This window comes from Calypte anna, chromosome 12, assembly GCF_003957555.1.
Source record: "Calypte anna isolate BGI_N300 chromosome 12, bCalAnn1_v1.p, whole genome shotgun sequence".
In the NCBI taxonomy this organism is placed as follows: Eukaryota; Metazoa; Chordata; class Aves; order Apodiformes; family Trochilidae; genus Calypte; species Calypte anna.
The window spans coordinates 6,249,054-6,275,582 of record NC_044258.1 but is presented as its reverse complement, the minus strand read 5'-3'; the positions used below and the strand labels follow the sequence as shown (position 1 = coordinate 6,275,582).

Below are 26,529 nucleotides of genomic sequence, written 5' to 3'. Positions count from 1 at the left end.
CAGTGACCTGAGAGGAAAGAGAGGGGGCTCTGTAGAGAAAAGGCCACGCTCACAGATTCCTCCCCCTCCATTTTCCAGAAGGTGTTTTGGCATCACCCCCTGGCTGCGATGCAGACCCTGATGAACAGTCACTGCCCTCTCACTCTTGATTGTCACCTGTTAGGGGCAGACAGGAGTTGCAGCAGCAGGCAGTCCCCCAACCTCCCCCCCCTTCAGGGTGACAGACACAACCACCCCTTTCCCATCCTGCCTTCAAACCCATCCAACCTCCCAGGCTGCAGAGCTGCACTGCTGCATCCCTGACAGACACAGGGCTCCAGGGAGAACTACAGAGCAACAGCTGCAACAACCCAAAACAGGTTACAAATCAGACACAGTGCCTGGGCCTGGGAGCCCTCAAGAGACCTCATGTGCAAAGGGGAGTGATGTTCACCTGATTTCCTGACGTTCCTTCATCCACTCCAGCAGTACTTGCTTTGACTCCGCATCCTGATACATCTGCAAAGAACAGCAAGAAAGCTCCACATTTCATCAGCCCTGTAGGCCTCACCTCAGTTCCCCCTCATTCTGCACTGTAACTCACAAACCCACAAGCTCCCTGCACCAGGAGTAGGAAAAGACATTTTTGAAAACACAGGCAAGACCCTGTCCCCCATTCCCACACTAAGCCCAAGCCAGACTCAGAAGGCAGCAGAGTGCCCGTCCTGCTCAGTCAGAGCTGGTTACCTGCATTCTCTCCAGCAGCCCTGTCAGGGCCTGCTGCCAGGTCAGGGAGTGCATGTACTGCTCTGTGTTTATGATCCGAATCTCTGTCTCCAGTTCTGGGACGATGGCTCCGGTCCTCCAGCCGTGACGCAGCATGAGGTCCTGGAGGTCGAGGTGAAAAAAAAACAACCAAGCATTCAACACAAAGACTGAAAGCCAAACACAACCCTGTTTTCTAGAAGAGTGGTCTGTTCCCATTAGAGATTCTCAGGGGACAGGCATCCAGGGCCCACATCAGGTCATGCTGCTAACAGGCATCTCCTGGCCACCAGCTGTGGAGAAATGTTGGATCCACACAACCTGATCTCAGGTTCACAGACCTGCAGATGTTCTTTACCCACAGAAGCCCTGTTCTTTACCATCAGGAGCCCTTTCTCCCCTGCTTGATTCTGCACAGTAGAGTGGGGATGCTTATGTGACCTACGGGTGCCTGGAAAGCCACAGCCTGCAGAGCACAAGCACAGCACACTGGACACCTGAGCACTTGGAGCAGGGCCCTGCCGTACACTCCACCAGTGTTGCAATGGCAGCAGTCATGCAGGTCTGCTCCCTCCTCACTGGAGAGCAGAGACCTGAGACCTTTCCACTTACTGCAAGGTCACTGTACAGATGGTCGCCAAAGTAGAGCACTTTGGAGCCACGCCAGCCTGTCAGCCTCAGAAAATCAAAGAGGTTCCCCTGCAAGTCAAAAGAGCAAAGAGAAAAATGTGGTTACAGACCAAACACCTTCATCCTTGCTGCACAGTGCTGGGCAGCCAACCCTTGTCCATGCAATTGCATGGGGCACCTTACAGCATGCAGATGATTGTGAGTCTTGTGAGATGTCAACCTGCTCACTCCTCTACCATCCAAACCCAGAGGTTTCTGTCCTTGTCAACCTTATCTCACTTGCTTCCCATGAGACAACTCCCCTGCACATCCCTGAGCTTTTCTCAGGGTGCAGAAAAATCCAGAAACTCCTCCAAACCCAACAGGCAATTCAGGAGGAAGTTCTGTGCTCTAGGGCACAGCAAGTCAAGAGGACTCCACTGATTAAAAAGGCAAAGAAAGAATCAGTTTAGAGGCCAAAAGTAAAACACACCTAAACAAGAAAAGCCTGAGCCACAGATAGAAACAGCTCCACGTGTTCTGGGTGCAGAATTTGTTAGGCTCAGGTGATAAAGACTTCACCTTACAGGGTACCTGGGAGGTAAGATGAGCACTAACAAGCAAGGTTTTAGGAGTCAGGAGCATTTGAGGTTGTTCTCACATCACTGACCACTTTCCCAACCCACGAGATTAACAACACCCACACGTTCTCAGGAATTGCTTCTGCCAAGCCAAAAGCCCAAGCAGCTTGGGTAGCTAAGTAAAATAAACTTAAACCAGCCCCCAAAGCAGCAACTGAAGCACAGCACAGAGCAGCTTTCAAAGCTTCCCAAACATCCATCCACATACAGAGACTTCAGGGACTCCCTTTCCATTTCCAGACAAGTTTTCCACATGAGTCACAACAGAAACAAAACCCACAAGGAAAAAAAAAGGCCCCATCAACACCAGCAGACCAGACTGTGCCAGCAGAAGCAATCAGTGCAAACCTGGGAACCACTCAGCAGCAATCTCTCCAGACAGTCTCCAGTGCCAGGACAGAGATAGCACAACAGCACCAGCCCAGGCACAAGTTTCTCAAGCCCAAGGCAGCTCCCATCACAGCCACTGGCAGCACACTCTGTGCACTGCAAAGGGTGCCCAGAACCAGGGTGCTGAGCACCTCACTGCTGCAGCATCACTGGAGCTGTGCAGACTTCCCTGAACAGCACAGATGCATGGGGCCAGGCAGGCATCAGCTTTTCTTGGAGATGACATTGCTGCTGTTCACTTGAAGGTTGCTCAAGAAGCCACTGGCAGAGCAGGGAAATACCCACAGCCTTGGGAGGAGGATGGTTGTTTTGCTTGAACAACCAGGAAACCCATGCATGGACCTCCACTGAGCCACAGACCTGTTAGGTGACCTCCAGGAACTGGCTGTGCTCCTCTCCCCCTCCCGAGATGGGACACTGAGGGCAGGACAGGAGTACACACATGCCACAGACAAGAAACACCCATTCTGTCAGAAAGGAGGGACTAGAGGGCCATCACTTGAACTTCCCAGTCTCCTGTGCAAAACACCAGCCCCTGAGATCCTATTTGTATGAGATACCCACAGAACAACCACCTTACAGCTGTGCTTCAGAGGACAGGAACAAGTCTGCTCAGAGGCCTCTGGCAATGTCATCAGCACAGCAAGGTCTGTGGCCACTAACACTTGCCAGAAAGAAGCATATTGTGGCACCCCAAGAAACCAAAAATGCTGGGGACAGGGTGGACTACAGCTAAGATACATTCTCTGTCACATCCCATGAACCACTGAAGAACAACTTTGATGCAGCTGGATGAACACTGCCATGGGGGAGAACTGGAGAGGACCCCAAAGTCTCACCCATCCCTCATTCCTCCCTCATCTTTTCTTCTCCCTGATGCACCATCCATTTGGGTGAGCAACCTGTGACCACAAGATGGGGGTGGTCAAGAGCAGAATTGAGTTCAGCAATAATCCCCATAGCTGAGGTGCACCTTTTCTTCAGAGGGAGTTGCTAAGTCACTGGGAAAGTTTGCCCATGGGAGAGACTTTGTATGCATTCTGCTTGCATGTTCCCAGCTCCTGGCTCTTGGCAGAGGACAGGATGCTAGCAGAGTCCTTTGACAGACCCACTGGATAGGCCAGAGGCTTCCCAACAGCATTACTCAAGGACATGACCTACTTTTCTGCCACAGGTCAGGTCCCAGTTACTTGACTCTGCTCTCACCAACAGTTTTTTCCCATGGGAATGGACAGCTCACACAACCAAGAACAACCCGTCCTAAAGCCAGAGGCAACTTGTTCTCTGGGGACAGAGCAGCTGCAGGGAGAACACCCCAAGGCAGCAAGTTCACCAAAGTAACAGCCCATCCTTTGGGCAGGCTTCTCCTTCAGGAACAGGAGAGAGAAAGGAGCCAGGCTTTGTACCCTATTTGATCACCTTGGTTTCTCTGCTCCCTCCTCCACAAGTTCACCTTTTCCAACCTTATGGAGGATGATTTTGAGGTGTGGAAGATCTTTGCATACACATCAGATTGCAGAGAGCTCTGCCTTCTTATCCTGAATCAGCGTGCTCTTTGGAGGACCTTCAGGACAAGGGTTTTGGGACCAGGACATCAGAAAAGCCAAGGGAAAACTGTGCTATTGGCCATGGTGGCCAATGTCAGAACAGAGCTCTTAGGGTCAAGCTTTCACTGTACACGGGGGCAGGAGGGGTCGACTGACCCCTGCTATACTTGCAGAGGATGTTTCCCTACTACCCTTCTCACACTAACAGGGAAAAGCCTTGAGAATGCTAATTCAGCACAGGTCCTCCTGGCCAGAAAGGCAAGCACCCAGCACCCTCAACTGGCCCTGCTCTGCTTTTTCCCTGCTTGTCCCTGTTCCTGCATCTCTAATGCCAAGCCTGAGTTGGGTGGGATACATCACACCCCTTACACAGCTTTCTGCAGCATGATCCACACACAGAGTTGTGTGGGAAACTGTTTCAGGGCTGTAGATAAGAACCCTTCCTACCCAGAATCTGTTACACTTTATTTCAGCTCTGCCTCCTGCAGCTGTAAGAAGCTGTGGCTGCCCCTCCTAGAGCTGGCATGAAGCATCCATCCCACACCATTCTGAGAACTTGGTCTACTGCATGGTGAACAGGCTGCACATGCCTTGGCAGGAATTCCCAACACAGAAAGACACTTCATTCCATTGCTTAGATCCCAGCAGAACCTGGAAGACTCTTTGGAGGCATGCAAATCACAAGGCTATTGCTCCTCAGCATGCCAAGAGACACTCTGGAAGCATTTGGGGGGACAGTGTCCTACCTGGCCAGCAAGAGCTCTCTGCATGTGGACACAGGACAACTCCCAACCCTCCAGATGGTGCAGCACAGAGCTTTGGAGTCTCTCTTCTTACAAATGGCTTCTAACTAACACAGGTGCTCTTCTCAAGGACTTCCATTTTTTACTTTTCAAACATCAAACATACACAAGTGACTTACAAAAGAACCCATCATTTCCCCTCACTCTGACTAAGCCATTTTCCTCTTTTTCAGTGACTTTCACAATTGCAGGTTTCTTCCAAGTCCCCACCATTTCAGACTTTCACCTCATACTCTTCATGCATCCAGGTCACTTTACCTCTTTGTAGATCTTTCCTTTCTCCAGCTGGTTTATTTTGTCCCACTGCAGTGAGCCTTTGTCATCCAGCTTTCTAAAAGGTCTGGAATAAAGGGGGCAGATGTCAGCTTCTCTTGATTTTTGGTGATTGTTACCCAGCAACAGCATTTGAATCAGAAAACTTGTTTACCTGTGCAACAACTCCTAATAAAAGCTCTACGTGAGAAGTGACCTTCTGCACTATTTTCTCAGGGAAAGAGAAAGTGTGCAAGAGGTACCTTTTCAGAACGTTGCCACTGACTGTAACCATCTCATGGCAACATCCCTAAAAAACTCATTTTGCTTTTCAGATACAGAGAGGGGGAAAAATAATACTACTACAGACTGCCTCTCAAATGCTATGGCCAAGAGGGATTTGCTATGAAACACTTCCCAGTCTGCCTGGACTCCAGCCCAGCAGAGAGCATGGAATGTCTTAACAGGATAAAGCAGCCTCCAGAGTGGGTGGAAAGCAGTCTCCATGTTGATCTCAGCAACTGACCAGAGCTGGCTCCTGTTACTCCTGAGGGTTTACATCCTTACCTTCCACTTGGACAGAAGAAACAAGTTACTTGACCCCCATGAATACTCATGCTTGATGGGAGCACTGTTCTCTTAGGAGGCCCAAACTGTGAACTCTAGGACCAAAAGCCTTGGTATGAAACTGCTGCTGCTGCAAGCAGAGTACAGTCTCATCCAGAAGTACTACAAGATCCTGAGCTGCCACAGGGCAGAACTCAGCCTCCCATCATGAGCTCCCACCATGAATTCAACAGCCTACTGGCACAAGAGACTCCTCACGCACAAGTGGTCTCAAGTGCACACCTGCATTTTCCCTCAGAGAAAACACTCCACAGCTCACAGGTTTTATCTCCTCCACATCAGGTTTCCTCTCACCTTAGGTGTATGTGACCTCTCATTTCACTGGCCCATTACAAGAGTGGACCTAAAACCTTATGGCTGCATGGTGCTTATCTTCTAGAAGGCCACAGCATCATAGCTACAGGCTGTGTTTGTAACACACTGCACCCACATCTCATGAGGAAAACCTTTACCAGGTCAGCACGGTTTGCAAAACCATTTCACAGGTTTATTTCTGTTTATGCAAGTGGCCTGGGAAATTGGAGAAGAAAGTATGTTGAGAGGAAAAAAAAGACATCTCCCTCAAGTGCAGTAATCCTTGGTCAGTCATAAGTTGAGACAGTAAAGCAGACACAAGCTCCCAAAGCCAATAATATAAAGAGCAAAGTGAGGACAGCAACTCCTCTGCTAGCTAGTCCCTTGGCAGCTCCTGCTGCCAAAACCACAAAACACAACTGCCATGTACTAAGGCTTCCAGAGCTGCCAATTACAAAACAGCATCTTTCCAGTAACTTAAGAGAAAAAAAACCAAAACAAAACAAAACACCACCATCAAAACCCCCACCAAATACATCAAAAAACATAGATGTTTGCTGAAAAGGAAAGATTATGGCATATTCTGAAGAGCTAGAGCCAAGAAATGGCCACCCTTCATATACACCATTCCACTCTTTCCTTTCTAAATATTTAAATATAAAACACATAAATATTCCTAAAAATCTAAGTTAAGACAAAACTGATGAGGCTTAAGATGGTCAATATTAGAAATATACCTTCTACTTGCAATTATCCATTATTTCCACATTTTTGCCAGACTGGTCACTTTTTAGCTCCCCCGGGAGTATCTGAGAGGGCACTGGAAGGCTGATGCCTACTGGACCTAGATTATGCTTACAAACCCACTACTTTTCTGGAAGGTAGAGAGATGCATTTACTCCAGGCAAGGGGTTCAAACACCTCAGTCCCCCTGCAGCACACGTACTTCCGCCGGTCAGTGAAGAAGTTGGGTTTGTCAGCCTGCACAATCACCATGTCAAACAACTCCCGCCAGTTCTTGCCAACCATGTGCTTCATCCCTTTGTCCCTGAGGGCAAAGGAACAGAAAAGTTAACAGATCCAGTTCTCTTTTTTTCACTCAGCATTGCATCTTCACAACAGTCCGCCCTAAATTTATTCTCCTTTTCAGTAACTGAAAGCACAGAGGATTGTGTATCCCCCAAGGCTCCCTCATTGCATGGAGGATTGGTGTAGCAGCACTTTGTTTCAAGCTGTCCCACCCTTTCTTCTGCTACCATGGCAAGCCCAGAGAAATCTGTGATGCAGCAAAAGCTGCTAGAGGTAATGCAAAGTGGCAGCTCTGTAACACTGAGCCACAGCCTAATATCCTCTTCAAAAAGCAAGTCAAGTAGTGGAGAGGGAGCTGTGGGTGCAACGTTTACCACAACTGGTGCCCAGAGAGCACTCTCATGACTACTGCCACAAAAACCTCTAGCACACAACTTTCAGATGCTGACAGGAGAGGCTGCCCTGCACAGCTCTTGCTGTGACGTGGTAACCCATTGATGTGCAGTAACAGTACTCACACAAAGCTGAAGGGACTGTTTGTAATGAGGAAGAGTTTCTTCTTGTGGTTCACCAGTCTGTTTAGCACAGCATAGATTTCATCCCCATGCAGAATATATCGTTCTGGATTGGAATAAAATGGACATCAATCAAAAATTTTGACATAACTCATGACCACATTATTTTAAAAACAAAACCCAACCCAGCCCCTATGCCACTGAAGATGCAAAAGGCCTGATCCACCTCAGGGAGGCAGGTAGTGAACCACCATAGGGACAAAACAGCTTTCTTCAGCCTCAGCAATCCCATCTAGAGGAAAAAGCAAGACTGAGGAACTGGAAGTCTGGCATAAAAGAAGGTTCATCATAAACTGTCTTAAAGGGCAAGAACAGCCACTCCAGGCCATGCTGCTACCAGGAGCTCTCTTTGCCCTGCATGACTGAGAACCCTTCCCAGATGGTGGCTTTGCATGTTCACATCATGCCAGGGACAGTACCCCTCACTTGCAAGCTGAAGCAAAAAAGAAACACAAGGATTAAGGCCATTTCCTCCATTAAAATAGATTCTCCACCTGACCCTAAATACCACTTGGTTCTTAACACCACTCTACCCCTCAGCTGCCTTTAGGCATGGCACAATCAAGTATTTCATCAATTTCTCCATCCCCTGACACCTGTGACTGCATCCAGGGCCTACACATATCTTGCACTACCACACAGTATGTGACACATCAAAATGGATTCGGCACCAGAGCTGGACTTAACTCACCCAGATCTTTTTCAATCCATTTGTACATCACTCCTTTCACATGTACATCTCTAATGGCATCCTAAAGAAAACAGCAGGGAAAAGAGTTTCAGTTTTACAGATAGCATTCCTGTTTCCCAGCAGTCAAACCTACTGCCACCACTGATGGCCAGGACAGTAATGACACATCCCTTCTTGCTGAATGAACAAAACCTACATTAATACTAAGCAGAGGAAACTCACCAACATGCAAAAAAAAAAAAAAAAACCAACCAAAAAACCCAAACACAGTGGCTAGCTCAGCTGATGCAGTACAAAAACTATCATCAAAGTACATTTTCCTTCCTACCCCTGGAAACCAGCATGTGTTAACACACTGTTATCAAAGCAATCAAGACTCCAAGACTGCAATTCCAGAACTGTTTACTCCCCCAAACCATACTGGCCCAGGCACTAGCTGGTTTTTCTTCTTCCCTATGCCTGTGCAAGCCCTGGCAAATGTGACCCAAAGGATGAGAGGATGGCTGAAGCAAACAGCAGCAGAGCTGAGCATCTGTCATTCCAAAATGCTCCTCAAAGCCAAAGGGCTACAGCTCCCAGCCTCAGGTGCCAGTGGGCACAGGCAGAGGAGAAACTTCTACTAGGAGGGTGATTTTTTCAGGAGGAAGGCAAGTTAAAACAGATACTGTCAAAGGCTTCCAGATTTCCTCAATTTTCCAGGCTAGAGGCCAAGATACTACAAATTTTTGGACACACCCAACTGAGATTCTTCCCATCTCAATCCAGTGAGATATGCCAGATACACAGAACCATTTCCAGAGCAGCAACACATTTTACACTGTTTGCACATGCAAATGATTGTCTTAATGGTACTGTTTTCATCCCTGACAATTAAAACAGGTAAACAGATACTGCACTTCCCCAGGACCCTTAAATCCCATTATACTGTGTGTGCTCCCTTAGGGAGTTGCCCTTTCAGTATTTCCACACTTGCCACTGATGTAGCTACAGTGACACTTGCCCCCAAAGCCACCTGGTCCCATGGCACTGCTGGTGAGACCTGCTCATCACCCCAAAAATCATTTCTGTCAAAGCTGGGAGAGAACCAGAATTTACAACTTGAATAAAGGACAATGAAGGAGGAGGCATCTCTTCTTACAGAGTTTTAGGAGTCTCTTTCCACCACATGGATTTGAATGGTAAAAAGGCAGAGGTCACATCTCATTCATCAAGAGACTGCCTTATTGGAAAGAAACCAGACAAAATGTAAGACCTTTAACCAAATAACAACTTTCTCTTGATCAGCACTCCTAGTAAAAGCAAGCAAAGCTTTGGATTTGTGGCAAAGCTACTTCTGCAGAGCAACAAGTGATTCCAGTGTTCTCCTTCTCTACAGCTGTGACCCCAAAAAAGCAAAATCAGCAAAAAAAAAAGAGGGGGGGGGGGAAAGAACTATAAGGTTCCTGCAGGTAAAATCTTGGGGAGATGTCAAACAAGGCTCAAAAACTCCTCCAAAGAGAAGCAGGATAAACTGTATGTTCTCACTCTCAAATGCTCTTACTCACAAATCTGAAGTGATCAAACTGGTGTGAGAGGATTAATTGGTTTACACATCAGCTTCAACCTTCACCACTGCCTCAGGGTCTGCCTGTTTGAGTCAGTGCAGGGTCTCTAACACTCAGCCTGCTCCCAGACACAGTGTGCTGCATTCAGGATCACCACTAAACAGCACAGCACAGTGTCAGGTTTAGACACGTCTCAGCCCACTGTGTGTAATAACAGTGGGGGCTCTGACAGTCCCCTCAGACTCCTGCCCCTGTAGGCACAGCAGGATCTCTGTGCTGATGGCCACAAACCATTTCTTGTTTACCCCCACTGTACAGAGAAAAGCAAGGACTCTTCTGGTGAGAGCACAGGATGGTTCCTATTTTTTCACTATAGATTTCAGGCACAGGCACAGCTATTCTGTTGTAGCTCTCTGCCTACCTCAGTCACTCAAGAATAACCAACCACATCCCTCTGCAAAGGATGTGATGACAAATGCCAGACTAGCACTAGGGAGTTTTGGGCTTCAAGCATACTGTTTTCCCTGTGTTGAGTCTTTCCTAGGCTATGGCCACCACTCACTTGCTCTGCAGATTCCAATTAGGAATAAATCCACTTTAACCTCCAGAGAAGGCTGAGGAGATATTCTTCACAAAGGGCTCAGGATTCAGCTGTATTGCCTCTACCCATTTTCAGAGTGAGAACAGCTACCCACCTAACACCCTAGAAACACACTAAGGCCTTGCAGAACCTGGCTGGTGTGCTCTTATCAAGCACTAACACAAGGCCAGAGTGTAAACTGTAATCCTTGGCTGCAGCAAAGCTGACAGGGTGGATCTTTATCACAAAAGCAACAGCACAGATGTGTCATTTCCCTCACCAGAAGACTGAACAGTGTATGTACAGGCTGCTACCAGTGAATGAGCATAAGATTCCCACAAGGTACAAATAAAAAAAATCCTCTCCATGCAATGAAGGCACAAAAAAAGGTTTGGCAGCCAGGGAATGCCATGCATCACTTAGCAACAGATGTCACCCAGGGCAGAAACCTCAAGCACCTACATCTTGCCTAAAGCATTAACTAAGAAGTCAGACAGTATCCCCGAACAATGCTGATAATCCCAGGCAGCCCTTTCAAACGCCAGGAATGAAGCTGGAGTGCACAGTTAACATCTTGGAGTAACTGTCTCTTGAAAGCTACAGTCACCCACTGGAAACATCCCAAAAGCATCAAACTACTTGGTTCTGCAAAAGGAAGGGTTGGATTCTCAGAGTAGGCAAGGGCAGGTGTTTCACAGTCATCACTGTGTAAGGGCAACTGTTTGGGACACAGTCAGACCAAGCCTCTGTGACAAATGAGATATTAACAGGAAAACATAGAACTTAAAAGTCTGCAGAACCAGAAAACATTTACACATGCTTTGTGACACATTTCCCATGTAAGGCCCTTCAGCCTAACCAGCCTGGGTTAGGATAATGCAAGAGGTGATGTACAGCAACACCACCTCTGTAGTACAGACAGAAATCTACCATGCTCTGAGAACACAGCTCTGAATATGCCCTGGTAATGGTTTTATCTAAAGGGGCAACAATACTGTCATCTTAGGCCACTAACAGCCCTGTAGGGTTGGGTACTGCAGAGCTCAGTGATGCAAAGAAGCCAAAGAGCTCACAGAGCTGATGTGGGATGAACTATGGGGCAGCTGATGTTTTACTTACAGATATATCCTTGTAAAGATGGACCTGGTCAAACTCAATGCCATGAGTTATGAAGTAATCAATGACTGAAGAGAGCAGTGTCATTTCAGGAAGAGAAAAAATATCCATAAACTGCTTAAGTGATGGCCCCTGGAAAGTAAAAATTAACAAGACACATTAAACAAAAATAATTTAAAAACCCAAAACAGTAGAGCCAACAAATAAGTTCACATTACCCAGTACTATCTGGAAGACATTCCAGGCTAACCAAAAGGAATACACTAGTGTGGAAACTCCCAGCCATTCAGCAAGTGGCCCTCTGTTCTTAACCAAAACACATCTTAATGAATTAACACCTGTCAAGATAGAGGCTTCTTCTTCACAGAAATTATTACACAAATGCTGCATCATTCACTGCGGGGTGAAGGTGGAAGAAGCAGGGAGTCAGTCCTAGACACAGGCTGACAGGGGCACTAAAGCTGCTCTAACCACATTCCAGTGAGGTTTCACACAGCAATCCATAAATCACTCCAACAAGCAGTTTGTCAGTCCCTACCTGCCCTTGAGTGACTAAGGAAAAGCAGAATGGGCACAAATAAGAAGAAATAAGGAAAGAAATAATAAGAAAAGGAACTTCATCCCATTCAGTAGTCAAGTGGAAATGGACAACTAAATCCTGACCAAAGAATAACTCCCCTTGCATTAGGCAAGGTTGCAGCTCTCCCACACATCTGCTATTTTTATTGCCTATTGATTACAAACCTATGAGTAGGTCAACAGCTCCAGAGAGGTCATCCAGTAGAATAAAGCTTTTTTTTATTCAGTATGTACCACCTGAGCAGAGGACTATGGGGAATTTTAATGGTAAGCTGAAGCTGGAATCCATTTTTCATCAGTGAACTGCTGGATCAGTCAAGGGAACAGTTAAAGGTCTTCTACATAAAAAGCAATTTGGGAGGTGCACAGCCCTCCCAGTTAATGCTGTCACCAGAGGTGCTCTGGCAACCCAGTTGCAACTCTCTAGGATAACAGCTCCACACCAGAAGACAGGTATTATAGCTGTGTGAAGGGCACACCTGAAAACAACATCCAAAAGATCATAGAAGGTACAGCTGGTGCAGCTGAAAGGGCACATCCTGACTAATGAAAAACCATGTGTAACAGTCACGTCAGGATGTCACAACAGAAACATCTCCCATTTAATCTGGTCTGGTAAGGGTAGACGATCAGAAGCTATGCCTGTGTGCTGAGGGTTACACAATATCCATCCATCCAGCCAGCCAGCATAGAGCAACTTGACCTACAGCAGAAGAGGACACAAAGCCTCAAGTTTAGGCCACATACAGCACGTGGTGGTGCTGCTTAGACATACCTACTGAGTCCTTTCAACAGACTTCTGTCCATTTTGATGTGTGGTTGCAAAGGGGATGTTTCTCCCACTAGCAACTGAAAACATCCCACACCTTTTTTTCCTGTCCAGGGATTCTGGGGCAGTATCAAGAGGCACACAGATAGGGAGCTCCTACTGAAATCCTAGGTATGACATTTAGCAGAGCACAGCAAGAAATGACCTGTCCCACCTTTCAAGACCTTAAGCCTAGAGGAGACAGTTCAGTGTTCAGAGTTAACAATAAAAACCTACCTTGTAGTCAGTCAACTCTGATTTTGCTTTTGTGCCTTGTGTTACCATCCCACAAGGCAAGTCCAGCTTTCCCCCTCCCTTTAGTGGCCTTGACTTCCTTACAGCAGATATCCTGACATAAGTCAGGCTGAAAACTGGACCACAGGTTTAGAAAGAACACTATGTACACTTGTTCCACAACACCCATGAGATCTCCACCTTCAATACTGGCCTGCACTGGTCCTTCCAGTCAAAGCTGCACTGTCCAACCCTGGCCAAGATCTGTGCCCACCAGCTGCAGGTGTTGGGATGCTGGTAGCTGTCCACATATTCCTGCCAGCAGGGAATCAATAAAACCTCTAAGGGAAAATATTTATGTGCTTCAGCTACATCAGTCCCACTTGTTGCCTGGAATCACTGACCTGGCAGACCTTCCTGCTACCTTCATACAGGCAGCAACAGCAGCTTGGCAGACTACCTTGACTCATACATTTTCCCATTAAGTTAGTGGCACAGGCTGAGCAGACAATGCTGAATGCAAAAGTCATTAGTTGTCTGTGCTTTCCTTCCCTTTGGGATTCACCTGTTATTTTATGGAGTTTGCTACATTATTAAGTTGTGAGATTGACCTGTTGCAAAGAATAAACTGCTCTCCCTACTTCTGTGGCCAAATGTTACACTGAATTTTTCAGTACTGAACAACAGAAGACAACACCTGGTACATACAAAGTAACACAGAAAGGCCACATATCAAAGCATATTTAGTGCTTACAATTATTTAAAAAGAAAGGTGAATTAATCTCACATTTTCCAGGAGCAAGGAGAGCTGCACAGCAGGAGGCTGATCAAGTGCAGTTTACAGACAGATACTGAATTCTAAACAGAAACATCCTATTGCAAAGCTGAAAACAACACTGAGCTATAAACAGTGTATGTATTTATGCAGAAAGCAACGACTCGGATTAATTGTTCCCAAGAGAGAGACAGAGAAATCCAAACATGACCTTGCAGGAGACTTCACAGAGCAGACTCAAAGGGGTATTACCAGAGGAAACTGATCCTTCTCCTTCCAGCTTCCCCTAAGGCAACTGAACTAACAAAGGGCAAGAAACAAAGCAGTTCTGGAGGGAAAGGATGTGAATGGCCCTGCTTGCCTACTGCACCACATCAGGCACTTAAGGAAAAAAATTTTCTTCTAACTTCCTCTGGTTCAGTCAACCAAATGATTTCCACAGCTCCCATGGGCAGAATTTCAGTCCTTTACTGTGAGTCAGCTTTTCTGCCTAAGAAAACCCATTAACATTCATGGATGCCAACCCTATAACTAATAGCCACTTGGGCAGGGCTGAAACAGTGTGGAGGGGGAGATCTCCTTCATCAAGGAAAAAAACTCTACCCAAAAGCAAAGAGAGAAAGGCACTGCTACACAGACATACCCCCTCCCACACAACTCACTGCAAACACCATCACTGCAGGCTGTCCTGGTAGCTTGGGAGCTAGATTTGGCCAAGGAAAAAGGCAGGAACCTCTCCATACAGTCTCCAGGCCAATAGCCCCGGTGCTTATGAAAGCTTTCACATGCTAATAACCTCTGGGGCAAATTCCCACTAGAACAAAACCACACACTGCAGCTCACTGGGGACTGAGCCTTTTGGAGTCCAAGGGAGGCTGAAGTCATTTACATGCAGATGCATTCTCTGTTTTCCTAGCTGCTAAAAGAGCTACTGCATGATAGTAATAAAGGGTTTGCAATAAATACCTTGCCATAGAAGTCACTCATCTGGTACAGGGGGATGTGCTGTGTGCCACCATAGAGTTCAATTAATTCTTCATCAGGCACTGGTTTGAGGCCTCTAGACACGAAATAAGACAAATAGTTTGTCAATAATCACCAGTCTCCATAGTGCTACTAACTGCAGAGAAAGAGAAGACAGGACCATCAGGCTCCTTTCTGAAAAACACATTTCTCTTGCACAAAAGAGATAACCACAGAGCCTGGTTTCTTAGGATTCACATAAAATCCTTCCCAAGACATTTTTCAAATACCTTGTTTGCTTCTCCGAGTTAATTGAGGGGCTTTATCCACATTCCAGCAGAGTTCAGAGAGAGGCCTCCCTCCCTCTGCATGCTGTCAATCTACTGACAGGACTGCCCCACCAAATCACCCCATGACCTGACTTTGGCAGCACTGAGGAGCTGTAGTTTTGGAGGGGTTGCTTCCACGAGGTGTATCACCATTAAATGCAAAGGTGTAGGAAAAGCACTTTCTGAAAATAGTTTCCTACTAACTCAGTTTTCTTAAGCAAAACAAGATCTTTACTAAAACCATTCAACAGAGATTGCTGTTTTTCCCCAAAACCCCATCATCACAGGTATGGCTGTGAGCTATAGCATTCCTGAACATCAGGTTATCTGACTGCTGCAGGTTTTGCCTCTTTCGTAATTTTTGATGGCTGTTTATTTAAGCAATCAGAAACTTTCCCTTTCTCCTATCTTATTTAATCATGCTACAGACCTGAGAAGTCTTGACTTGCCTCAGCTGTGCTCAAAAGGAAAGAACACTTAGGGAAAAGGACACTTCAAGAAGGATTGTTACAAATGGATAATAGGGAAAAAAGTTTCAATGCATTTTAGCTACAAATGTCCTCATGAAACTGAAGTGAAATATGGGGCAGTAACATCCCCTCCCCAAGCTAGCACTCAAAGAAGCTGATTCTCTCTGATTATGAAACTCCCTTCTTAATATTCTTACAGTGTTTACTGAAGCTTAACAGCAAAATGGCAGAATTCAAGAAAAAAAAAACCAAAAAAACATTGGCTTCCATGCTCAGGAAATACAATACAGATTTACAGAAGCTTTGCTACCAATATCTATGAATTACTATTCTGTACACATCACCCTCCACTCTATTTTGGGGCAAGATTTTCTGCCAGTCTCCAGTCTTACAACTTTTTGGAGCAAAGTATTCTCTGCACTGTTTCAGCCACTTGTTCCAAAGCACATCCAGCTCTCCTTGAAGAAATGAAGAGAAGGAAAAATAGGACAACCAAGGCCTTAAACTGATCCCAGATTCTGATGCATCATTACTTTTTTAGGCATGTCAGCACTGCTTTATGATTTTACTTACACATCCAGACCACTCTCTGCTTAGCTTTGTGACAAGGCCACTGCTGGGATACACTCCAGCTGGGAGAAGACAGGCCTGCACGTGGACAACACACAGCAGAGGCCCTTCCCAGTTGCACTGTCTGTTCAGAGATGTTAACACAGGCGTGCTATAGCTGCAACTCAGCCACCACCAGAGTACGTGACCAGATGTGTTATTAACCATTACAAAAAGCTCCAGGTCTTCCCACCCACACTTGGCTTGAGGTGCTTGAGAAAAAAACCTCCCTGCAATTATATGCCAGGTAAGCATTTGAAGCAAGTGCAAACAGGATAAGCCAGATGTGATTGTGCTCTGCTCAAAAAATACAACTCTGTGTGCTGTGAACCTACCCTCAGATTTAGTGATCCACTTTTGAATATATGGGCATTTAGAGAATGACATTCAGAATTCACAAACCTATATGCTGTCCCCAGCTGGACATAGTGGAAAGCATCAATCTTCATCAGAAGACTCTGTGACAAGGGATATTTACTGTTAGAATTGGGCAGGTTACAAAGAAAAGCAAATGACATTTAGAAAATAAAGTTCAATATAAAGATCCCCCATCTGTGTACTTGAAGCTTCATTTACTCTCCAGGTATTTTTACAGACACTTATTCATACTGTGCCTTTTTACTGGTCTCTCTGATAAAAGAGCATCATTTTATGAGCCAAATACTGATGTCTGCTACACTCCAAAGTTTGTGGACAGGAGTGTCCAGGGACAGGGATGCAGCTGAAAAGTGGAGAGAACAATGTTTCTGTGACTCAAAACAGTGTTTTCTTATCTCCCTTCCAAAAGCACACACATTCCAAAGGAGCTTTCTGTGCACAAGAGATCTGTTTCTCATCACATTTATCTCAAGCAAAACCAAATGGGTAAGTTTTGGTTTAGAGTGCAGCTGCACCCACTGATTTTATTGTCACAAGAACTCCTCCCTCCACCACTTTTTTCCCTCCGCAGTAGGCGTATAAGCAAAGATACTGACAAGCACACCAGGCTGGTAACATTAGGGCTTTCTTTGCATTTTTTGTATCAGACTCTCTCTTCCTTCCCCCCCCCACTGCTGGAGAACAGCACACACACTCCAGCCTGTCTTCCCTGCACTTCCCTGAATTTACTTAAAGCTCAAGATAAGAAAAGCTGCTACAGTGAAGCAACTTTCCAGCTGCTGCATCCAACCTTGCACCATCGGGCATCAGCCTCTCAGGGAATCGGTCCAAAGCACTGAAAAGGGTTACAACTAACGCTTCTCCTTTGCTTGCCTGTGCCTCTAAGAAACATGCATCTCAAGTAGCTTGGATCTTTTTCCAGGCAGTCTTTTTATTCGGGGTAGGGGGTGGGGAAGGTTTCCTAAAGCATTCTCCTGACAAGTCACTGCTATTATTAGAGTAAGACTTTTATTAGAGAAACACTTTTAGATGCAGGATTGAGGTTTGTTGTCTAAATTTCCTGAAAGACAGCAATGATCACACGAACAAGCTGAGTTTTCTATTAATTAGCTTGTGGAATTAACTGACTTTTAAATTCAGATTGTTCACCCAAAGTTGTTGATAGAATGCCCCATTCTAAAGAGGACAGACAAACACAAAAGACATCTTTCCCTTGGAAAGTTTATAAGCAAGCAGCACCCATAGAATGAAAAGCACAGCAAGCCAGACTATGTATCTCACTGATAGCTTGGTGATCATTGTAAGCAATGACAGGAAGTATTTCCACTAAAAACATAATACAATGTAAGACAAAGCCCAGGAGACTGAACTTTGTACAGCCTACCTTTTGTACATCATAGTGAAGTCCTCGTATGGCAAATCCTGGAATGTAGTCATACCTCCCAAGCCCTTCTGGGTACTGGGGAGACAGACAGTGACATGGTTAGAAGAAAAAGTGTTGGGTTATCAACGAAATTACTTCATCTGTTGAGCTGGGTAGTCCTGCTAGTCCTCTCCACCCCCAATCAAACTGACCAAGGAACAGGTGCCCTTTACTTAGCCCCTTCAACAAAGAAAATGGATAAGACAGAAAGGATCAGGATCCCCAAAACTAATTTCTCTCACATAAGGGACACTGGTGAAAACAGAAGATTCACTCAGCAAGGATATTTTTAGTAAGTTCTGGTCAATGCATGTATTTGGCAAAGCAGTGCCCCTCTGAAAAGAAACACATGAGAAGAAAATGCACACACTGGCCACCTAATGCAAACAGGGTGTCCATTATTGGACATGCTATAGAGTGTCATTCACATTGACTTGCACATGTCAGGTTCTGCATGACTTCAAGATAGACATAAACACATGCTTATCCACCATGTGCACCTTGAGTTCTGTAGGGATGATTTCCATAATTAGGTAAAACAAGCCAGACCTTTCTAGACTAAGGTTCTTGCTTGATGTTTATATGGAGCTCTATACATTCTTGCTCTCAAAAACGTAGAGCATGGTAAATTGTCTCAGAGGAAATTAATTCCATATACAGACAAAACTTTCTTCAATTAAAGATTGTGAAACATGAAATTTATCCCAATAAAAGAAGTGACACATGCACAAAGCAGCATTTTGGATGCATCTGGGGCATTGCAAAGAGAGCAGTAAGCTTAATTGAGTGGAAATTCTTAGCCCATCATTACCTTGAATTGCTCTATTAAGATATCTCTGGCAGTGTTGAAAATCATTGAGTGTAGCAAATTAGAATATTGTGCTAATGTGTAATCATAGTCAAAGCCATAGATCTCAACATCTCTCAGGCTGATCTCGTTGTTAGCATAGATAGCAGCTGGGTTGAGGAGATTGCAGACTCCTGGTGGAAGGAGATCTAAGAGAAGGAGAAAGAGGAGATGTTAGAGAAACTGAGAGCATCACTGAAATGTCAACTTTTTGTTCTGGACCTGAGAGCAGCTGGAAGTACCCCACAGCAGCAGCAAAGGAGCACAGGGCTGCTGTCAAAAGCTACTGCTGTTAACACACTCAAACAATCCTCCCCATGAAAGCAGACACTGTGAAACCTCTGGCTGCATCTGGTGATGATGCAAACCACTTTCACAGCAAGTCTGACCTTTTGAGTCAGGAGGCTGCAAAACAATGTCCTCGGGTCTCTGGCCTACATGAAGCAAAGCAGACTGGAGATTTTTGAATGTCAAATTTCTAGCTCACATCAGCAGCATGTTCAGCAAGCTCACTCACTGCCAGGAAAGGTGGCTATAGTATGCCATCAAAAAACATGCACCCCTCACTTAAAACTTGAGCAAGACAAACAGGCTAATGCTCCCCTTTGAGAAATCTAGATTAGTAGATTACTTCAAACTACATATGTTGAGGTTTCCCTTATGGTATTTGTTGTTTCTCACAAAAGCAGCCAGACTTCACAGAGCAATCCTGCACTAGGGCTTTTTTATTATTATTATTAATCAGCAGGATAAAATGAGGTTTTGTATAAACATCAACAAAATGTAAAACAACCCCAACACACTAAGCTCTTCTCTTGGAGCACGTCATGCAGATAGCAGCGAGTTATCTGCTTTCCTCTGATAAACAGCTGCAGAAACAGCTCAGTCCTTGCATGTGGTTTACCACTTCAAAACTGTTCAAGATACTTGTGAATATCCCCAGACCACAGGGAAAATGGGGGTTAAGTGACCTAGCAGCTCTTCTACCATTTTTAGAGCTAGTCTAGAGAGCAGAGAGTTTTAGCAGTGCTGCAATGGGAGGGACAGGAACAGACCCCTCCCCAGGCCTCCTGCTCTACCAGGGGTTTGTGGCACGATGAGAAAGAGCAATAAAAATAGTTCTGTAATAGGTGGCCGAGTCACATCCACACTGGGGGACAGAGATGGGAAGGAGACATTTCCTTGACCCTGAAAGAGGCAATTTCTCTTTGATAGCAAAAGTGCAGACATTTCCTAGCTCCTCCACAGCATCAGTGGGTAGGATTTCTTTTTCCCTTCCTGCCTAACTTTTGGCTGTTAGCAAGAACTCGTGCCTGTTCTCTATGGCTTGCTTGCTATAAAACCAAGTTTCATCTGAATCTAAACCAAAAAAACCCTATTGTTAGAAAGAGACACCAGACATTCCCAATGAAGACTTTGGGAGAAGAAGAATTTAGGTAAAATTCTGGACTTTCTTGAAGTCCAGAGCACATTTGTGTTCACTAATCTAAAAAGGTGACCAAATAAATAGAGGATTTGGATATATCATAATACTTATTTTTCAGGAGAGGTGCATTAGAAAAAATAGCAGCCCTCTCTCCTAGCTCACTTTGCTTTGGCCTTCAGATGCAATTCACCAGATCAACTAGAAGGGAATTACTAGAAAAGAAAGCAATATTTTAAGGCAGGCTGACTTACTGGCTGCACAGCTAAAACAAGAGCCCTCTTTCAGTGACTCTGTTGGTGGCAAAGTTCCTGGAAGAGGCTGAAGGGAGCGGATGCAATCAGAGTACTTTCCACTGGGATTTTAAGAGATGGGAAGTTTAAATAGGACTCAGATGGTTGCAACTTTCATCCTCTCAAGATAAATGCTCTCTGCACTATTAAAAAAAAAAAAAAAAAGCTCCGCTTCCTGTCCTCACCTCCTGACAACTTGTGGGAAGATCTTTTTCTACGTACACACTGGGATTTGCAGTGTGTTATGTTTTTTTCCTCACAAGGAAAACAGCACAATACCAATCACATCACAGTGCAAATATGCACTGCTTTCCCAATGAAAGCACTTTTAGGACAAATGCCCCCACTGGCTGCTACCATATCCCTACAGAGAAGTCAAGCCCTTCCAAAATTCACCATTTGCTAACAGATTTATAACAAAATATTTCCATGGCCTGAGAATAACGCAAAATACCTCTGCCCAAAGTTTCTCCTTCCACAGAGGACAAGACCCATTTAGACTCAACAACACACGCACCTTCTGCAAAAGTAGGCAGGAAAAGCTAAGGGACAGTGTGGTTTTGTGCAAGGGCAGTCTGAGATTGGCCAGGAACACAGTGAGTGTTATCTGTGATCGGAGTGTAAGCAGTAACTGTGCCACAGTACAACTTATGAAATACATTTAGACCCACCAGATGAAGCCATCCTCAAAAATGCAGAGCCTCTCTGCTGCACTCTGACAGCCTCCAGTCCAGCTCTTTTCACCCCACTCAGACATTTTGTCACAATATCTTCTCTCTTTCCTTGTAACAGCCAAAGATGCACACACGTAAGGTGTTCCCCCTCCCCACTTCCTGGAGCACCCCACATCACTGTCACAAAACCAACCTCACAGCAGCTTCCTGATAGCTTTCCATGCTGTCATCCTCCACCTTAAAGTGGCAGTGGTTTCAGAGTCATTGACCTCCTATAGAGAAGGGAAAAGCTTTGGATTTTCAGTCCAGAGACTCATGCTGCACGTTTGGCTCATTGTAAATGCAACTTGCAGCATTGGTTTGCTTTTTTTTTTTTTTTTTTGACTGCTTAATTCAGTCCTGGGCCCTGCTGACATTCAGCAGACCTTTTGCTCAGTTTGCATGGCAATCCTGGAGTCAAAACAAACAAAGGACTATCCAGAAGTCCTGGAAGATGCCATTTTTCAAGAACAATAGATTTTCTTTTCCTCTGCCAAGACACTGAGACAGATTGCTGGACAGATAGGATACATTACAGAAAAAAACCAACAACAACAACAACAACAACAACAAAAAAAAAAACCCCAAACCCTTCAATTTTAAAACCAGTTATGGTTGTTTAGAAAGAATTACAATATCAACTTCCCTTTCCATCTGGGTCCTAACTGGAAAGGGAAACCACAGCCCATTACTGTCTATTCAGCACTTCACCCCAGAAGTGTGATCTAAGGGAAAATGGCACGTGTACATCTGAGTGGGGCAGAACCAGCTCTTGCAGTACATACAACCTCCTGGAATCTGCATACTTGCACAATTTGCTCCAGTTTGAAACTCTGACTCTTTTAAGGGAAGTGTCTGCATATCCACAGTTAACGATGAAACCCAGCAACAAAGACAGACCACAAGAAAGCATGTTTGATCCATGCATTTTTTACAACTGGAAGCAAATGCCAAGTAAACACACAACATGTTAATTTTACTACTACGAGACTGAACAGCTGCTTAAATCAGAATATGGCAGCACAAGTGCCTCTTCCCAGGCAATAGTCCCCATTGTTAGAAAGCAATAAAACAATCCCAACATGACAGCAGAGATGGAAACAAAAGGAGGTAATTAACTGTGAGCAACAATTAGAGGTGCCAAGAAACCATATGGTCCTTTCTGATGTGAAAAACTCTCTCACACCTTTGTACTCCCAGAGGTTCAACACAGCAGACATCTGCACTAATTATTTTTTAAAACTAGGGAGGAAAAGAATGAAAAGTTCATCTGCTGAGAAGCAGATGGCCACTACCCTCCACATGAATCAGAAAGTTCCCTTTGCTCACACTGAGCTGCTTTTTTTACACAAACTGCCAGTTTCCCTCCCTTCCAAGTACCTCCTTATCCTTTGGGAGTGTTGATTTGCACCATTTCCTGCAAAGCCCTCCAACCAGCCAAAGGTGCCTCTACCAAGAGGGTAGAGAGTGGGAAATAGTACTTAAGGAATATTAAATGACAGAGGAATCATGTTAAAGGAGTGATGAAAATTAGCCTGGAGCATAGTTTTGAATTTATGCCATTATGCCTAAATATTTTGGAATTTCTTGACAATGAAATTTAGACAAACCAAAAACCATATAAAAAATACTATTTCATTCCAGGAAAACATTTTTTATACACACAAAGGCACTAGATAAATGCTGCTAAAAGAACTCTTTACAAGAAAAAGGCATCGAAGTGTAGGAAAGTAGGACTGGAAGTTAACTCACCTGGCTGCACTTCCAGTTCTGGCCACTAATTCTCATTCCCAGTCCCAACTGCACCCACAGGTACCACAAGCCATGAGATGTGCACACTCCCATAGCCACTCACAGGGCATTCATTGCCACAGCACTGGACTTGTTTCCTGAGTGAGGCACTTCAGTCTTTGTGCCTGCTTGATATCAGTGACACAAGAGGAATCAAAATGTGCTGGGGATTGCAAAAACCCCCTCAGCACCACAACCAAATCACCCATGCAGCCATCACACGGGGGTGTCATCTTCTCTCCAACATTTCCAAATGTGATAGACACATTGCTGGCTGGGGCTTCAGTACTGAGATGCAAAGGTATCACTTGATCCACATCAACTGGAAAGAGTGAGGACTACCTCTGAACTCCACCCTCAGTATTATCAGTGTTGTAACCAAGTTCTTGCTGCCTACAGACTTTTCTCTATTCCCTGTAGCACCCACATTTAACCACACTCAACTTCTTTCCCCTCCATGACAATTTTAATAGTTATGTTAAGGGAAAAGCTGATTTGTTGTAGCTACAAAAATTACAAGTTTGAAAGATCTAGCAAAAATCAGACATGCTTGCTTACAGCCAGATCCTCACTGGTGTGCCAGTTCCATTTCAGGACTTTCAGGACTGGGTGATTCCTAGAGTGCAAAACTCCAGACATTGCTTACAGAGAGCACATCAGCCTTCCTTGACACATCAGATGCCATCACATCAGAACACAGCAAGTTTTTCTGAGCACCACCCCTCTGACAAATGTGATTATACTTTTCCTTCTGGCAGAGAAGAAAAAAAAAAGACCAACACATTAAGTAGAAGTAGTAGCCTCGAATTTTTGCAGGTAATGAAAGAGTCACTGTTGCAAAGGAGGAATAATGAAGAAAATGGCTTCTCCTGAGCTAACACTAATGGGAGATTTTACCTCAGCTGCACCTTGTTGTGTCCTTTGTACACCACACTCAAGCCTGGCAGAACACAGGTGTGTTTCTATGAAGCTGAGAACTTCTGATGCCCGGGCTCTGGCCACCAAACCCATCACAGCACTGAGTTTTACTGTACAGAAGCTCTCATCATACACTTCCTGCCCTGTTCAGCTTGGTCAGCATTTATCACGGAATCCTCTCTGTGCAAAACTACAACATTGCTCCATAAATCAGGCCCTAAGCAAGAGCTAGTTTGAAAACACATAACAAATTCTCCTGGCAGAGAGCTGTCTCCAAAATCAATAGCAGTAACTGAGAATATACAACAAAGGACTTCATAAAGGTGGAGTTTCAGAGAAGGAAGATGGCACAACAGGAGTTTTCTCAAACTCAGTGCTGATGGGTACTGAGAGGTGACAATGTTTTCAAATCCATAACCCAATCATAAACACTCTCTTTTACACCAAAGTTAAAAACCAAGAACAAAGGAACAGACTGATGACACATTTGTACAACTTGGTTTAGTTGTCAAACCAACAGCAAGAACCAACTTGGACCATCTCTGCTTATGTAACTTCTTGACAATCTTTGCATTGGTGAACTATTCCTTAAAGTAATGAGAGAATTCTTATTTAACACATCTGATAGTTACTTGAAGGTCCGTACAGAGTCTGCTCTGTAACACGAGCTACTTCACCCAACTTCATTTTGCATTTCATCCTGCTGATTAGTCCCCTGCCTCAAGTGATAACTGTATCTCTTGCATCCCTGTGGAGTTTAATTATGTGAATACAAACTTCACAATCTGTCTCATAGCAAAATGAACATTTTCCCAAGAGACCATGACACAGCCTATTAACCTAGCTGCATTTACAACTTCAATACTATTACGGAAAAGAAAAAAATATTTGAGGACATTAAAGTCCAAAACCCATTAAAAGTCTTGTGAGGTGGAGTTTCTTTCAACCAGTGAGGCTAAAATCACAACTCAGTCTTAGAGCAGGGACTTAATAAAAAGCTACTCTCCTCTGCCAGCACCCTATCCTGCCTTCAGCAGCTCGTCCTGCAAAATCTGGAATGCAGCAGGCTGAGCACCCAACGACCAGCAGCTAATTCCTTTACATTTGTGCATCAACGAAAGACTTCAGATTCTACATCAAATCTGGTAGACTGGAATGTGGGGGAGGAAAGAATGACAAAACTTGTCAATCTCAGAACAATGAGACGGTTCTCCCCGATGCCTAGGGCTGCTGCTGTCCTCCAAATCCTTAGCTAAACAAAAGCTAACAGCTACAAAACAGCAGACACGGTGTCACCCTTCCTAGCTCTCTATGGAGCTTACCTTCAGCTTTTAAAGAATCAAGAAACCAGCAGGAAGAAGTTTCTTGCCTTTATGCCATGAAAGCTATTTCTTCACATTTTTAGGAGTACTTAATACCGTGAAGACCAGCTGCTGCCAAAAAGACTGCAGTCCAGTTTTAGGCATGATCAGATTTGGTGCGTGGCATGAATTTTCTCCTCCCTCAGCAGGATCCCAAGGTACCTGGCGGAGCCAGGTAACCCCTTGGCCAAAGGAGCAAAACCGTGCCTGCACGCAGGAGTACAAGGTGCTTCACATCTGTAACACAAACTGAGCTCCGGATCAGGAGACACCCCAGCAGCTCTCACCCATGTGCCAACGCCGTGTTACAAGCTGGAACCCAGAGACCCCCACCACTTCATTCAACATCTCTATTTGTCTTAGTCTAACCACGTTTCCATATGCCAACCGATAGCACATTACAGAAAAACGCCACAAGCCCATCATTTAGACCATTTGCCACGACGATATCCTCGCTGGGGAGGCCACTTTGCAATGAACCTCATGTACCCCACGTCCCGAAACGCTGAGAGCAGCCGAGGGATGTTCACAGAAGGAAGAAACCCAGGATGGGGAGAAGAAGACCAGGGTCAAGTTTCAATCGAAATGGAACCGCCCCAGAGGGCCCCGGGGGCTGGGGACGTGCAGATGGCACTGCCAAGGAGAAGGCTCCTCAGCCCCGCAGCTGCGCGGCAATGGGCACAGCCCCGGTTCTGCAGCGCGGGGAAAAACACCGAGATGCAAAGAAAAAACGAAAAAAAAAAAAAAAAAAAAAAAAAGCGGAAAATAAATAATTAATGAGAAAAGCTCAAGCGCGGCAGGACGTGGCAGTCCCGGGGCGGCCCTTACCGTAGACCAGCTTCTTCATCTCGTGGTACCTGGCCCACAAGTAGTTCTTGGTGTCGGCTCCCTCAGGTGGCAGGGGTTGGCTGCCCGCGGCGGGGCCGGGCTCTCCACCGCGCCGGGCTCTGCCAGGGGCCGCCGGGTGGTGGTCCCGGGTCTGCCCGTGGCCGCCGTCCCCGGGGCACTGGCTGGCTTTGGGGCGGCAGCTCTGGTAGGAGACGGCCACGGCCAGGAGCCGGGGGGCCGCGCCGCCGCCTCTCCCCAGCGCCGCCATGCCCAGCGCCGCCATGGTCCCGCCGGACGCTGCAGCCTCAGGGCAGCCCGCGAAACGCCGGGGCTACCGCTGCCTCC

General features: G+C 45.5%; 1 protein-coding gene across 1 annotated transcript in view; it reads right to left on the bottom strand.

The window, feature by feature from the left end:
- NT5DC2 (5'-nucleotidase domain containing 2) overlaps positions 1-26,529 on the bottom strand; it is a 26,855-nt gene extending 326 nt beyond the window's left edge. The window contains exons 1-14 of the mRNA XM_030458631.1: positions 26,185-26,529; positions 18,822-19,006; positions 17,972-18,046; positions 16,612-16,667; positions 14,805-14,898; positions 11,446-11,574; positions 8,203-8,263; positions 7,455-7,557; positions 6,854-6,955; positions 4,993-5,074; positions 1,357-1,443; positions 727-867; positions 434-498; positions 1-7 (exon numbers count right to left, since the gene is read on the bottom strand). The exon at positions 1-7 is cut by the window's left edge and continues 326 nt beyond it. Coding sequence (XP_030314491.1) covers positions 1-7; positions 434-498; positions 727-867; positions 1,357-1,443; positions 4,993-5,074; positions 6,854-6,955; positions 7,455-7,557; positions 8,203-8,263; positions 11,446-11,574; positions 14,805-14,898; positions 16,612-16,667; positions 17,972-18,046; positions 18,822-19,006; positions 26,185-26,467 — 1,470 coding nt within the window. The 5' untranslated portion in view covers positions 26,468-26,529. The remainder of the gene's footprint in view (positions 8-433; positions 499-726; positions 868-1,356; positions 1,444-4,992; positions 5,075-6,853; positions 6,956-7,454; positions 7,558-8,202; positions 8,264-11,445; positions 11,575-14,804; positions 14,899-16,611; positions 16,668-17,971; positions 18,047-18,821; positions 19,007-26,184) is intronic.